At 40.1% G+C, this 16,549-nt stretch overlaps 1 protein-coding gene across 1 annotated transcript; it reads right to left on the bottom strand.

Annotated features, from left to right (window-relative positions):
* On the bottom strand, positions 1-14,295 carry Tslig3a (tRNA splicing ligase complex subunit 3A). The gene is made up of 8 exons (XM_004839288.4): positions 14,084-14,295; positions 10,937-11,085; positions 8,246-8,380; positions 4,247-4,431; positions 3,156-3,236; positions 2,297-2,413; positions 1,841-2,008; positions 1-1,752 (listed from the first exon to the last, which is right to left on the bottom strand). The coding sequence occupies exons 1-8, from the start codon at positions 14,134-14,136 to the stop codon at positions 1,093-1,095; spliced, it is 1,548 nt and encodes a 515-aa protein (XP_004839345.1). The 5' UTR covers positions 14,137-14,295; the 3' UTR covers positions 1-1,092.
* Positions 14,296-16,549: the final 2,254 nt, after the last annotated feature.

Below are 16,549 nucleotides of genomic sequence, written 5' to 3'. Positions count from 1 at the left end.
GAACGTACAGATACTTTATTGCTCACCTTGCACACAAAGCACACCTCCAGCCATTTTCTTTCACAGCTTGACAATGTTTATGTATACAAAAACCCAGCAAGAAGCATCATGTCACGTCGTCGATTTCAGTAAAGGAGAATGTAAAACATCAGCTCAGCCAGGCTTTTGTTTTCTGCAGCAATAATAAAGGGCCTCCTGCACTAAGCAAAAATCTATCTTACTTTGTAGTGCATTTCTTCCGGTACAAAAATCGTCTCCTGCCTAAAGCAAACTAACTTGTATTTGCTGAGCCAGTGGTATTAACTCGTGCATAAAACAAATTTCGGTTTGCTATTTCTTCTAGCAGATTTCAAGTAAAAATAAGGTTGAAGGAAGAACTTGTTTTGGATGGATGCAGGTCAGTTTGAGTTGCTACACTTAACTAAATGGCTACGTGTACTATAGGTTCACAACTTAGTTTGCTTTTATAGTCTTCATGGATTTTGGCTGTGTTCAAGGTTTCAGAGTTCAGCATATGGTACAGTATTCCATCAACAGAATAAGGCTACTGAATGTGCTACCAGCAAAAGAGCTCATTTAATAGGAACTGACCCAACCAATCTATCATAAAGCAAATGTGGCACAGCCCTTCTGAATAATACCAACCGGGGGCAGACCTGTGCTCAGAAAACAGGCATTAGAGCACTTTATGTAAAAAATATATAAATGGGTTAATATGAGGAATGTTCCCCAGTAGTAAATCTAAAAAAGTCTAGGTGAATCCTCATTTTCAAACTACTTTATTCAAGTAAATTGTTCAAAAAGTACCATGTTCCTGACTGTGGAATTAGTCTACTGGTCAATTAAAGGCAATTTTAATTACCTTCCAATTTTTTTTCATAGAAAGGAGAGATGATGTGTTTTTCAAATAAACTGTATTATGCAAATCCATTAAAAAAAAAAACAATTGATGGAAGACCTACAAATGCTTATGCCAAGCAGGAGTCTGTCTGCCACCTGTGGTCATACACAAATTCAAAATAGATGCTGGACTCGAATCTGAAACTAAGTTTCTATTACTTGAGCTCTAGCAAAACGTAAGTTTCCGTAGCCTCAACTAGTGTAATGTCTTCCCTGTCCAAATCCAGAATGATTATACTGATAGCCTCCGTGCTGGAAGTGCTGTTCAAACTGACCCCCCTGGTGGTAAGTCTGGCCTCCCCTTCCTCCCCATCCTCCTCCCTGGCCTCCACGACCACCTCGGCCTCCACGACCACCTCTCCCGCCACGACCACCACCTCGATCACCATGATGCCCACCATCTTGATATCTATTGTCCTGCTGATATCCACCACCCTGGTATCCACTTCCTGTATACGAAGATGTTTGGAAGCCACCATAACCTCCGCCTTGATAGCCACCACTGTGGCCACCATGATAGCCACCCGGTTGGAAACCTGAATCTCGATAACCACCATCTTGGTAGCCAGCTCCTCCTGCACTCCCTCCATCTGTCCAGCCTCCTTGATGCTTATTTCCTCTTCCTCCCCCTCGGCCACCATGGTCATAGCCACCACGTCCACCTCTCCCTCCTCCTTGTTCATGACCTCCTCGTCCTCCATACAAGGAATGTTCATAACCACCTCTCCCTCCTCCTCGGCCTGCTTGCTGCTGGGGCCCATCTTGCCTTTTCTGCCATGGTGGCATCTCTGGGGGTGGAGGTTCGATTTCATTGGGTCTACCACCTCTGTCAGGCACCCTGCCCATCAACACCTACGGAATAAGAAAGACATTTTAAACTATCTCATTCCATAAGCAGAGACAAGAGTAACTGAAAGAAAATTAAAGGTATTCTAATCACCTTATTGATGGCACAAGCTGTCTTTTCTCTTATAGAACCACTGCTTGTCCTTAAAATCTTTGATAAGTCTTGTCTTGCAGCCAAAAGATGGGCAACAGAAATAGTACTTTTAGGAGATAAGACTGAACGCCTTGGCTGGTAGACCTTGGCTAATTTTTCTGTCTGACTCTGTTGAAAGAAAAGTGTTCAAAGACAAATGTTAATTTTCAAAAGTGACTTAAGAAACATTCATATTAAATAAGTTAAAGACTTGATATTGGTATTCACTAGCTTCAGGGTTAGAAGAAAAGTTACATACTCACCACTATTCCTATCTAGTCAAGAACTATCTTCTACAAGTACAGCTCCCAGATTTGTAAGGAATGAAGGTGGAACAAGGAGATCTAAACATCTCCTTTAGATATTTAGGGATCCTGCTTATAAATACCATGCTCTTTGAAATTATTTAATGTATACCTTAGCTCTGTCAGACCAGCCAAAGGACTGTACAGTGACATCCAAACGTTTTATTAGCAGCTTTCTTCGGACTTCATATTCATTAGCTATGGCTTGGTTAATTGCTTCTATCTTTTCCTGAAGGAAAATTTAAAAAGACTAGTTAGAATTTAAATCTGCTTGATCTCATGTTCCTAAAGGGAAGAAACCATTCCCTTCATATGGAAATCCCTAGTACTTAACCTACATAGTCCTTCCTCTTGGTAAGATATTAACAGTTAATATGAAATGATGGGCAAAAAACCCCACTAAGTCTTCAAACATAATGAAGAATGCATAAACTATAAAATTCTTAATTAGCTTTTTCATCGTTCACTGTATGAAGTGCAGCCCCATGACGTGTTTGGGTTGAATCCATTTGGCAATAAGAAACATGAATTTCAATTTATTTTAACCAGCCTGTGAAATATTTACAAATTACAGCCGGGTGCTGTGGTGTATGTTGTAATCCCAACACGCTGGGAGGCTAAGGCGTAGGATTGCAAGTTCAGGTCCAGCCTGAGCAATTAATTAAAATCCTGTCTCCAAATAAAAAAGGGGCTGTGGATGTGGCCCAGTACGAAGGCCTGGGTTCAATCCCCCAGTACCACACACGTGCACACTGCATGTGCATGTGCACATATGCACACTCAAAGGAAAATAAGTACATCTATTTGTAAACAAAATTATTCTGCATAAGCCTTGAGATTCACAAAAATGATTCTAAGGGTACCCATTTAGAAAACCATGTATTAGAAAACGCAATTTAAAAAGCACTGACACAAAAACCATGAAAATGCAGGTTTCTTTACTAAGTTTACTCAACAAGATTGCTACTTACCCAGTGGGCTGGTCCCATTGGCTTCTTCAGTAAGGGCTTTCCCACATGATTGGGTGGAACTTTTGCTAATGTTTCCTTTAACTGACACAAAAACATAAATAATGAATAAAATATCTAAAGGTAAAACATATCTTCCTCATCTTCCCAATTCCCATCATATCTTGCCATCAAAAGAAGACTCCTGACAGAGGCAAAGGTGGAGGATGTTTGAAACATAAATGTAAAGACCCACGAGATAAAGACACTCACTTGTCCCACTCCTCACGTGCCTACAGAAGCATGAATCCTTCAATGCACCTAGAACAGTGCCTGACCACAGTGGGCACTCAATGAGCATTTGCTGAATGAATGAATGAAAGAACACACAGAAAAATATGGACTACGGATTCATTGCTGCACCCCTGTAGCATTCAGCCAAATCTGTGCATCCTGGTGCTGACCTACCCCACTATGCAAATGTACGAATCGAGTCTTAGAGTCCAGCAGATATGCATATAGGGAGTAACTCTACAACAACAAATACCATTCTTTTTTACTCCTTCATTTTTTTGTTAAAAGTGCATGTTCCTAATCAAGTATATAAAAATATCTTAACCATTCATAATGTGTGGTACAAAAACAATTCTAATTTAGTTTCACATAGTAAATGTTAGCAGTCAACAAATCTTATTTGCCAATTGGAATATATAAAGACCCAAAGTGACTGAATTACAAAACAGAAAGCACCCTTTTCTATCCAGTCAATGGGGAAGAGGGTGGTAACATTTCATGATAAACACCATAAAAATTAATTGCATAAAAGTTCATTGATACTTTTCAAAAGGACTTAAACCTTAATTCTTAGCTTACTTCAGCTTGTAAACCAAAATGTAAAATTTCCTTTTTGAAAAAGAGACATGCTAATATGCTTTTTAAAAATATTAATTTCTCATTAAGTCATCTAGGATTTAAAATCCAAAACTTATTTAGTAACAATTACTTAATAATATGCACATTAGGTTCCCATTAAGAGAAATAAACTTAATGTTTCATTTCAAACAAATGTAGGACTATGCCTTTAATACACTACAATCTGGTACTAAAGGTCTTACTTTTTTTTCAATCCCGCTGAAGAATTGGAACATAGTTATATTGGCTGGAGGTTTGGACATTCCTAGAGCAATACATATGCCTTTCAACTCTTGAAAGACCTCACTACCGCCTCCTTCTTGAGCTTTTTTTGGAGGAGCATTCACACAGAGCATTCTGGCAGCTTCTAGTTCTGAGATGAGGTATGCTGAAGTAAACAAAATAAGATTTCAAAATGAGATACAGCTATAGTTAATAGTCATAAGTCTGGAGTCACAACTCTATAGACCTAATGATATGTAACTTTCAAAGCTGCAAGAATGGATAAAAACAAGAAAGGAAGAGCATTTTACCTGCAAATGACATAACATATAAACTGGTTATGTAATTCAGGTTTTTAACCAATATATAAAGTTTAATTTAAAAGTAAGCATTTCTTCTTTGAAACGAAAGGTTCAAGGTAGATCACACCTCAAGTTTTGGATTTTTACATTCTACTGTTAAGGAACCTCCAGAACAGGGGTTGGCATCTGTTTAAAAATTTGCAAAAGGTATGGCCAATTTTTAGAGGCAGTTAAAAATATACACATACACATACATACATATATATTCTCGTCATTAATGAGCACCAGTGATACAACTACCTTGCCCTCTTGTCTCTCAGTAATTAGGCACATTGTCCAGAACTAGTGCGAAACACTCCATTCCTATGTAGTCACAGTTTGACTTATAGAAGTGCAAAGGCACTAAACTCCCAAAACTTCCTTTCCCAAGTCTCCAGTATCCTCATGTTGCCCCTGGCTGTCCAAGAAAACCTCTTCCACCTGTGTGGTCAGGGTGCCCTTTCTCCCTGCTTTCCTCAACTTATTCCCCCTCAAATAACGAACCTTTCAAATCACTTCTTGGCACAGTCCCCTCAGTATGGTCACTTTACAGGATGGTTTCAGCCAGGTATAAGGGGGGCTGCAATGTGTTTTAGGTAATTTAGATGAAGGTATAAATATCCAATTCCATTCCTTTAACTTTCCAAAGGACATTTTAATTTTTATAAAAGATGATTTAATAATCACTTGAATCTTAGGATTTCAGGTTATGTGGCAAAGCGAGTGTTTTTTGACAATGTAAGAAGAGAGTATCAGACAGACATCTGCTAGCCTCTTAAGCATATTAGAAGTATAAAATATCTCATTTACTACCCTCAAGGTGTAAGGGGAGGAGCAAGAGGACCATAATTTTGGCAAATCATTTCTGAGAAGCTGCCAACTCCTGTTCTAAGACAATAAACACAGCTCAGTTTCTGCAAAGGTCATTCTAAATAGGCCCGATAAAGTCTTAATACATTCCATCTACCAAACTGTACTTATTCATTAAACACAAAGCAATAAAACCCCAGGGTTATGAGAATGACCACTGTTGTAACTAGGTGCTACTATAGCACACTGCACACTCACCCACTTGCAAGCAATCTGTGACTGTCCTCCTGCTATAATGGCAGAGGTGGTGACTGTCACAGAGGCCCCCTGGCCTGCACAGCCAGGAATATCTACCATCTGGCCCTTTAGGAAAAGTTTACCAACCCTTGTTCTAGAAAATCATATACTATATGATTTAATAAACTGGTTCTCTAAATGTGGGACAACATGGTTTAGGCATTCACAAAATTTGTTCACCAATATAATTAGCATGAAAAAATTTAAACTGTAAATGATGTGTTCAAAGCACTAGGAATGATACTGGAGATAGTATTTTTTTAAAAAGGTTATCTCTACTGATGCTCAAGTTAAGAATAAAAATGTGCCTCTCCCTGTCCCAAAAAGATAACTAGCTCTTCATCCAGAATTCTTAACTGGCCAGGCATGGTGGAACACCCCTATAATCCCAGCACTATGGGAGGGTGAGGCAGGAGGATCACAAGGTTGAGCCTAGCCTGGGCAACTCAGTGACTTAGCAGGACCCTCTCTCAAAATAAAAAATAAGGCCTAGGGATACAGCTCAGTACAAAGGCCCTGGGTTCAATCCCCAGTATGGCAAATAAACCAAAAAGCCTACCTTTGATCTGTCTTAACTTACCCATGGGAAATAATCTGAAAACCATAAAAGGCCAAAGAACAGGTGAAACAATACATGAGTTTTTCAACTGCACACTAGAAGACTATTCTACTTTACTAACAGTTGTACTAAGGTTCATTTACCAGCCCCCATACAATGTGCTAAAAGATTCAAATTAGTGAGGCAAAGGTGCTGGAAGTAAAATTGTAGCAGCAAGATGTGACAACTGTTACCTGTAAAGATGAGAATTAGTTACACAAAGCAGCAATGAATAAGTGTGTGAACTACTAGAATGAAAGAGAGGTTATCAACTGCGCAGAACATCTCTAAAAAAGAGAAAACAGCAGAGGCAAAGATAAAGAAGATGTGCATGTATGAAGAATTTAAAAAAGAACCTTTAGCTGATTCAGTCATTTAGCTGAGGAACAAACAGTGATCTTCTGAAAACCTTTTGAGATGATAGCACATTAAAAAAAATCAAAGTCTGTAATTACGACCCCAAGTCCAAACTAGTTTCGGTGCAGTCTGCTTAAAAAATAAGAAAAGAGTTAAAAGCATTCCGAGTGTTTTTTTGGTTTTAAAAAATTTTTTTTTATTTTTTTAAGCATCAGTGATAAAAAGGCTCCACTTTGAGCTCTTCCAATAAATTAGCAATTCAGGGTCATTACTAAGCATTCCTTCCACAAAGCTCTTATCTTCCTATGTAGATAATATTCTAAGTACCAACTATTATTGGTAGGAAAAGTAATTCTATGGAGGGAGAATTAGTTGAAAATACTGCTGGTGAGCTAGTTATCCCCCAGTAACAATCATCTGACAAAGAAGAAGTTAAGAAAGTGATTCTGGAATAACTTAATGCCTATGTATAATAGCTACAAACACTTTTTAACTTAACCTTCAAAACTACTGTTTTATCTTACTCATTTTTTTTTTTTTGAGGCAGGGTCTTGCTGAGTTGCTCAGGCTGGCCTTGAACTCAATATGTAGCCCAGGCTGGCTTTAAACTCATGGTGAACCTCCTGCCTCAGCCTACTGAATGCTGGGAATACAGGTGTGTTCCACCATGCCTGGCTGAGTTTTATCATTTCAGAGACCAAAATATAGTTATAAAGGCAAACATTTTAAAAAAATTCTCTGAATTGTATTTGTCATAATGAGAATTTAGCAGTTAACCAAAGCTTAATCTAAATGTTTTAGAATGCTTATAAAAATTGAGTTGACTACTGATTGTATTTATTTTTATAAGGCAATAAAATCTGTGAGTCTAATTAATGTTCTCAAGGTGAAAAGACAAATAGTTGTTAGTATATAAAAACACTGCAAGAACTTTGCATAAAATTTTATTTCCCAGAATGGTCGATAAGTACAGGAAACATACAAGTATTATTCCAGAATATTTACAAACCAAACTAAAACCTCCAAACAATGACCAAATCCCAAAGTGCCAATAAGACAAAATAAATACTTGCTTACTCTTCTCAAAGAACATATTTTTTTAAACAAAAATCTTTGTTGGGCTGGGGATTTAGCTCAGTGGTTTCACCACCTGCCTGGCAAGTGCAAAGTCCCAAGTTCGATCCCCGGCACCAAAAAAAAAATCATTATTTACACACTATTTTCCCCATCTACTTAAAAAGTGTTTCCAATCTAGCATGCAAAGGTTTACTGATCACACACTTCAACAACAATCTGCTCCACCATGGGTCATACCAGGTGAGGCACCATAGCTTGAGTACCACCAAAGCTGAAATGATAAGAGCATCAATTACAGAAACAATGGTACCAGCACACACACACTCACCATCAGCTCCTAAACTGGAAATTTCTTAGAAGTTTGTTGAATTGCCTTAAATATTTCTTAACGATAAATAGTACTGAATTAAATGTGCAATAAAACAAGAATAGCAACTAGTTTATTGGTCCAAAAACATGCACAGAAAATAACAAATACACTTGAGTAGCTAGAAACTTACTGAGCAGAAGGAGGCAGTTCTTCTGAATGAGCAGGCGCTTGGTCACATCCCCAGACGTCAGTGATGGATACGGACAGTTCATCTCCCCTAGCAGCCCACTCACCTCAAGCTGGAATTCTTCGGCCTCACTTGGACCTTTGAAGAATTACAATCGTCTTATCGAATGATACTGCTTGTTTTTCCATTAGCTAACAGTTATCATATAAATAAACTGAGATTTTTAATAGGCTTTTCCTAACTTGAGCTCCTTTCCCTTCTAATTCATTTCTTCCTGCACCACTGCAAATATTTCTTGTCTTTTGCAGTGCTCATTAGGCTGTTCCCTTATTTGACAATCTTTAATGGCTCATAATTTACACCTCATCTAATGTCATTTTTTGGTCTGCCTTTAAAAATTCTTCACAACTGCTGCCCACCACAGTTTTAATCATCTACTTACTACCTCCACAAATATTCCCTGTTTGTGTCAGGCTGCTCTGCTCACTGCCCCAGGAAAGGCCAATCTCACATCCACTGCCTTTTCTCGTGCACGTGTACGTGTGTGTACTGAAGCCTGAACCCAAGGCCTTTGCATTGAGCTACATTCCCAGCCTTTTTTATTTTTTGAGAAAGTGTTGCTAAGTTGCCGGGGCAGGACTTGAGTTTGTAATCCTCCTGCTTCAGCCTCCCAGACTGCTGGGATGACAGGTGTGCATCACCACACCTGGCTTTAAATTTTCAGTTTTAAATTATTTTTTCTCTCTCACTTCTCCATCAAAGCATGGTGGTCCTGCTCTTCAATGAAACTTTCCCTAAGTACCCTTGATGTCAGTGACTTCCTCCTGTGAACCATGAGGGAAAGCATTTAATTAATGTACTCATCCCTAACTGTTTCACTGGTACCTAGTATTCCCAGTTACATTAAATTTGAAGACAGAAAACATGACTTCTAGTTCTGTATTTCTGTAACATATAAAAAAGTATACAGTTCATTGGATGAGCCAAGGTGAGAGAATGCTCTTTCCTCTGTAACTATTCTGACTGTTCTCTATTCAATACCATACAGGGGAGAATTAAAAAAACACTGAGAAAATCAGCTGACCCGAGTCTATTTTCTCATCTGTGAAATGTGTACCATATACCAATATTTAGCAAATTGTGACATGAGAACTGTAGGGTTTCAGGGAGCTCCTTTGGAGGTAGCTGGGGAGACGAGGGAGTGAAATAGGAAGACTGCATCATCAGTGCTTTGCCAGCGGTGATCTATGCAGGTTGAGGGTCCACAAAGCTCCTTTACAGGAAGCTAAGGAAGATGAGGAGGATTGAGTTGTGCAACAGGTGCACCCTTCCTTCTTTTGAGCAGAAGAGCTGCACTTTCTTACCTGCTCTATCTGTTGGCTTCTATACAGTGGGCCACTGGAACAAAGAGTCTGCAAATTCAAAAGAGTTCTCTAGGTGTTTTCAAAGGTTCCTGCATGACATGTTCGGTCCAGAGGCACGGTGGGTAAGAACACTGCCTCTGAACCTGACTGCTGGGCTGGGTTCTGGCTTTACCTCAGGCAATATATCTGACTTCTTGGGGTTTTCTTTGTTGATGTATGGGGCAATAAAATCTGCCTCATAGGACTGCCCTGAGGCTTAAGACAGTTAATACATGCAAAAAGCTTAGCACCTAGTAAGCACTCAATGAATGTAAGCTCTACTATCATTACTGTTACACTAGACCTTCCTTAATAATTTTAACTGATCAAACTTGAGCTCAGGTGTAGCTCAGTGGCAGAACAACTGCTTAGTAGGTACGAGGCCCTGGGATCAGTCCTTAGTACACACACAAACATTCCAATTGGATGTAATTAACACGTACACATAGAATATGCTAACATGCAAGAGTAAGCTCTTCAAATTGGGATTATGTGGGGAGAAAGGGGACTTTGTGTATAGTTCTCCATAAAGGTGGGTTAACAGGTGGGCATTTTTGTTTGTCTATTATAGGTCTGCCCATGGCAGAAAGGAACCAGATGGTGGAGTGTCAGGTTCCAAGGTTTCATCTCTTTTGCAGAGTCAATAATCTAGTGCTCAAGCAGTAACAAAATTGGCAAATATAAAACAGCTCTCTTGCCAGGGAATTAGCTCAGTGGTTCCACTGCCTGCCTCACAAGTGCAAGGACCCAAGTTTGATCCCTGGTACCAAACAAAACAAAACAGCTCTCAGCTGTATAAATCTGATGGTGCTGGATGTGACTGTGATGTATCTAATGATATATTCCTATGATACAGAATGCATCTTAACAAACTTCTTTTCCTTCCTAAGCATAGCATAAGTATAGTATAATATATCTACTTTGCATGCTATTCACACTTCTGGAATCTGGTAGTCTCAAAAGAAGAACATCCCAATTTGTAGCTGCCAATCCAGGATCTCACAATTCAAGTTTTATAAAATACAGAAAGTTCATATATTCTTTACTCTCCATTTTTCTGTATTTCAGTAACAGGCTCTTTTCAGCCTCTACAATGGTTTATGTTACACAACTATGTTCTGGCTTTCAAACTTCTTAATTGTCTTATCTCAAAAAACAAAAGTATCCTGGCTCTTTTATAAAACTTTTCTTTGGATTTACAAAAAACTTGAAGTTTTAGATTTAGAACTAATAATGTTCAACTGACAATTTTACTTTTATATTCTGCACTGAAAAATAAAAGTTTACTTACTGTTAGTTGCTTGCACATTTTCTTCTAGTTTACAGAGCACTCTTAATTCAGATACCAGCCAAGCACACAGTTTGGTGAACTCGGGGGAACTGGCTCCAGCAGAGACTGCCTGAGTCAGGGCACCATCCTCCAACAAGGGGCCCTTATAACTGGTGAAGAAGAAATTACACTTCAGAGGAAGAGAAAGTCACACCCAATATATTACAGGCAAAGTAATCTGCACATTATTTATGTAATTAAGCAATAATTTAATGAATTATGATGACTAATTTCTAAACTTACAAATGTAAACAAAACTTAAAACTATAGCGAACCATTAGAAAAATGTCACATGATAACTGCATTTCAACCTTTAAAAGTATGTGACTACATGCCTGCCTGGCAAGCACAACGTCCTGAGTTTGATCCCCGGTACCAAGGGGAGAAAAAAATGTGACTATTTAACAGAATCACATATACTACTAAATTATGTAAACTTTTCTAGAAGCTCTTATTATACAAAGGTTTATATTTTTATTACAACTGAATTGAGTATTAAAAGCAGATTAAAAAGTGATAGTTAATTATACTCACTGTTTTAGAAACACTATTACTATTACAGTTATTTTTTCTAGAAATTTTTTTCTGGCAATCAGGTTGTTTTTAGTGACCTTCTTGAAAAGTTTTTGCAATTAATCTTTTATTTCTTTTTTCTATATTTAATGACAGTTAAGAGTAATAAGAAATACTAGTACCACAGAAATGTTGATTGATTTAAATGCTGGTGGCCAGTTTGCAAACTGATACATCTGAATCCTAATCTTTTGTGATTCCAATGTAATTATAAAATATTCAAACATTCACGATAGAAATAATGAACTATAATCATCTATATGCTGAAACTTAAGATTTTGCTACTCAAAGTAATCCTAAAATATACATTGTTTAGATTACCTTATATTCTTTTAAATGAAATACTGATAAAAAACACTTATTAAGATTATACATTAAATATACTTAAAGTAATGCGATGTTTAGAGGTATGACTATGTTGGAGAAAAGACAATTCTCAATCCTTAAAAATAAGGATTATAGGGCTGGGGATTTAGCTCAGTGGTACCGCTGACTGCCTCACAAGAGCAAGGTCCTGAGTTCAATCCCCGGTACCAAAAAAAAAAAAAAAAGGATTATATATGGTTATATATTTACATATGAAATGAAATGGAAAAATCTTACAAAAAAGCCTGAGGTTACATATAATCTAGCATCTAGACCCAAAACCAATTATTTTTGGACAACAGAATGAAGAAACTAGGCCTAGAAATTTCTCCTTGTGTTTCACATTTACACTTTACTGGTTTATTCAACAAGTAGATACTGAATTCCTACTGTGTGCAAGGTTAGAGGTAAAAGACAATTATTCAACTCTAATATTTTTCAGTGAATCCTTTAAGATACACGGCAGTCAATTAAAGCTGAATGTCAATATCCAAATGCCACCAAACTAAGTTAAAATTTATAAACAGTTTTCAGAAAATCCCGTGGCTTATATTACAACCCAATTCAATTGTTTCTTTGATTACAATTATTACAGTAATAATTATTTTATACCAAAGGTAAGAAAAATATAGTTTAAAAAGGGTAAAAGAACAATAACGGGAAGAAACTGCATCCACAGTCAACTGTTTAGTGACCTGCATCCATATGGAACAACCACACTTCCAGTCTACCCCTTTTCTCATTCCTTTCCTTCAACACTAACTGGAAGTGTCACTTCTTCTAGGAAGCTTCTACGATTTCACTGCCTTTCCTAGGAATGACCTTTCCCCGGTGCCCCTCACAAAATACCCTCATAGCATCTTTCCCTCACCTTGCATCCTACCCAAGATCCAAGGCCAACAGTGCCACAGAGCAAGTGTTCCTCAAAAATGTTCACTGAATGAACGGTTTCATATGTGAGCAAACAGCTCAGTGTGAGACGTCCCCAAAAAAGGCCATTTTGCAGAATGTGACTTCTACTTATACCTGAATGGACGAAATAAGCTCCCTAAGATCTGGTACAGTCACAAATATTCGAAGTAAGTTTCAAAGAAAACATTGGTAATTCACTTTGACAAAGAAAGATTAGCACCACCGCTTCCTCTCTTAAAAATTTCGATTAGGACAAGCAAGTTATTTAAATGGGCCAACTCTGGGAACTTTCAAAAGTGTCCTTTAAGAAAGGTTTACCTTAAAGGTTTCTGTTGTCATGAAAAAGCCTAAGTGAACGTTTTGATAAAGGTCTGGTTACTTCCCAATACAACTCGCTAAACTTGTACTTTTTTTTTTTTTTAAACATCGTACCTGTAGGCAAATACTTAATCATACAACTTGTTTCTGGAATACAGTTAGCCCAAAGGTTTCCAAGTTCTCAGGTTTAATAGAGCACACTGATCTGGGTGACCCAGTGAGATAAGCAGCCCTATTTCTAAGCTCTGAGGTACTGATGAATTATGACTGGATGACAGGAAGAGGAGACAAACGTAAAACAAACATGCGGGTTTTTAATGGGTGAAGAGGTCCTGGGCCAATAGGCTCGGCGGGCGAGGCGGTGTGCGAGTCAGGGGAGAAACTGCCACTGGTTCCCACGCAGGTGGTAATAGGTTACATGCACAACTGTGCGGCCGAGGGGACCGGGTGAGCGCCCAGACATGTGGCTTGGCTCGGGGAAGCCAGGCTGCACAGGGAGATGACTGGGCAAAGGAGGCTTTCGGAGAGAAGTGGGTGGGGTAGCAGCACAGGCTCTAGGCGAGGAATCCGGAGGATCAGCTGGGAAACGGGGAATCAACTTTGCAGCCTCTGGAGTGGGGGTAGGGCGGGATGGGGCAACGAGGGAAGCCCGGGAGTGGGGGTGGAGAAGCAGAGCCCAGACAATGACACGCGCGACTGACAAAAGCGGCGGGTAACCTGGCCGTAGGGAGCACCGGCTAGGGCAGGGGGGCGGGGGTGGAGGGCCCACGCCGGCAGGGCAGGGAGTGGACGTGGCAGCGGGGTCCTAGGGCCAAAGGGAAGCGACAGCAGGAGCCGCGAGTGCGGCGTGAGGAGGCAGGTGTCTCAGGACCAAGGCGCAGGAGTTCCTGGGACGCCAACAGTATGGGGCTCGGGGGACCCGTGCTTTGGCAGTCTTACCCTAGATCTTCCAACGACTCCAAGATGTCAGTCTCCATGAGGTCACACTCCATGCTACTGTGGTATTCAAATTTCCGAGTCGTCAGACTCCCCTCTTCGCCGGCAACGCGTACACTCACGCATGCGCCCCCTCCCCGGAACTTCCAAGTCAACAGCGGGCGCTTCAGGCCCCGCACTGCGCATGTCTTGAGCGTGCGCGAGTGTCTGGGTCCCGCCCGCCGCCCTGCCCCTACCCGCTACAGGGGCGTCAGTGTGCACATGCGAACTACTGAGTGATGAAGCCAGCCGCCCTAAGAAGGGCAGCAGGACTGGCTGCGTGGCAGCGGGGTGTAAGGACCCAGCGAAGGGGAGCGCTCCAAATTTCCGTATACGCATGTGCAAACCTTTGGGCGAGGCGGGCAGGGGAGGAGCTTGTCTGGGGCGGATCTCTGGACTGGGGAGTTTGTGTGCAGCTCGAAGCCTGCGGGAGAGCGTGGTGGGTGGACTCAGTAGCACGCCGGAGCTTTACCTGTGGGTCGGGAAGGAATGGAAAATGTGTGATTCCCTTTAATTGCTCTGGACTGGGGCGGAGGCGCCAAGTGCAGAGAACGGCAGATAACATGCAGTGTGATTTCAATTTGAGAGGGTTTCCTTTGACACAATGAGACCCTAAGCTTCTGTCCTTTCCCTGCTGTGCATTTTCTCCCTTCTTTTTCGTTGTTTTTATTGAGACAGGGTTTCCCTATGTAGTTCAAGCTGGCCTTGAACTCACTGTATCTCGGGCTGGCCTCGTACTCCAGCGATCCTCCTGCCTCAGCCGCCCGAGTGTGCGGCACCACGCCCAGCTTCTACCTGATTTCTTGAGCTCCTTTCAGACACTAAGTATTTTATTTTAAAGGGAAGGGGGGCTTTACTCTGTATCAAATAGAGTAGGATATGTTTAAACCCATGCAGTTTAGATGGTGAATAAACTTTCTTGCTGTCATGTCATTGCTTTTCGCAATATTTCCCTAGGTATTACACTTAGTTTAGGATGAGTTATGGTTATTATGTGCTTAGTAGCTGTTGAGAAATGAGAAAAAATATCTTCAAAGTGATGGCATATTAGGAAATTATAACCATAAACTGGCATACCGTTCTATTGTGTAGGCATTGAATTAAAGGGTTTTCACGTTGGTGCCAGATTTTCTTTTTGTAGTTTTCATTTTCACAGCTAATGGATACATGTTCCCTATCCTCAGCAATACATTTTTAGTTCTTTATTTTGGATCATCTGGAGTGGAGGAAGGTTATGTACTTATTGTGTGCTTAGCTTGGTATTATCGTTCCCACCTCATTACGATGCTATCCGCGCACACTTGTACAAATATTACTGCATTTTACAGATGAGGACACGAAGGCTCATGGTTTAATGATTTGTCAAAAAAAATTAAGGTCTGTAAGTACAGATTGGATTTTGAGGCTGAGCTATTTGAATCCATAGCCACTTTATTTGACTATTTAAATAGGATTTACAAGCAGGATGTAAAAAGGTAAGAAAATTTAGCTAGTTGAACGTATTTAGGTTTGTATATATTGTATGTCAGTATCTCACTATAATAAAATTGGATTTTTTTTTTTGTGGTGCTGGGCAAATGCTAAGCAAATGCTCTACCACTGAGTCATATTCCAAGCCCTAAAATGGAAATATTTTTATCAGAGTTGTTGAAGGTGCTAAACAAAAACTAATGCTTAATACAACTTTGAAAAATATCAACTTTATATCAACTTTGAAAAAAGTTACTTTTATTCTTGACTCCTCTTTTTTTCCCTCCCTCCCTACCTCTCTTTCTTTTCTGTGACAAGGTCTCACTATGTTGCCCAGATTGGCCCCTAATTCCCCTTCAGCCTCGCCCTTCTGCATAGCTGGAATTATGGGTGGTTGGCCCTTTATCCAGTTTGACTCACTTTATTTTTCTTTCTGGTACTGGGGTTTGAACACAGAAGGGCTGTACCACTGAACTACTACCCAGGCCTTTTCATTTTTTAATACAGGGTCTGGCTAGGCTGCCTAGACTAGAATTTGCCACCCTCCTGCTTCAGCCTCCTGAGAAGCTGGATTGATAGGCACGCACCACCATGCCTTGTTTGACTCACTTTTTTTTCTGTCCTGGGGGTCGAGCCCCCCCCCCCCCCGCCTTTATTTTGAGGTAGGGTTTCCCTATGTTCCCTGGAGTGGACCTTGTGATCTTTTTTGGCTCAGCTTCCCAGGGTTCTGGGATTATGGGTGTGCACCACCAAGCCCTGCTTTAAACCCACTTTTTGATGTAAACTGTTTTGTTAGCTTTTGTTTGTTTTGTTGGTATTGTTTTTAGACAGGGTCTCACTGTGTAGCCCAGGCTGGCCTCAAAATAGAGGCAATCCTTCTACCTCAGCCTCCTGAGGGCTGGGATCATTAAGTGTGCGCTACTATGCTTGGTTATTGATATAAATTAATAAATGAGCAAA

The sequence above is a fragment of the Heterocephalus glaber genome, unplaced genomic scaffold, assembly GCF_053883595.1.
Source record: "Heterocephalus glaber isolate CG9 unplaced genomic scaffold, H.glaber_assembly_v1.0 deba00001457, whole genome shotgun sequence".
NCBI lineage: Eukaryota > Metazoa > Chordata > Mammalia > Rodentia > Bathyergidae > Heterocephalus > Heterocephalus glaber.
This window is presented reverse-complemented; position numbering and strand designations above follow the sequence as displayed.

What these genes read in the sequence shown, in the direction of transcription:
- Tslig3a (XM_004839288.4), bottom strand. Translation starts at nt 14,136, where the DNA reads ATGGAGTGTGACCTCATGGAGACTGACATCTTGGAGTCGTTGGAAGAT. An exon ending in AAATGTGCAAGCAACTAACA is followed by an intron (nt 8,381 to 10,936) that starts GTAAGTAAACTT and finishes AATTCTTCAAAG; the next exon opens with GTCCAAGTGAGGCCGAAGAA. An exon ending in CAGCTTGTGCCATCAATAAG is followed by an intron (nt 1,753 to 1,840) that starts GTGATTAGAATA and finishes CTTATTCCGTAG; the next exon opens with GTGTTGATGGGCAGGGTGCC.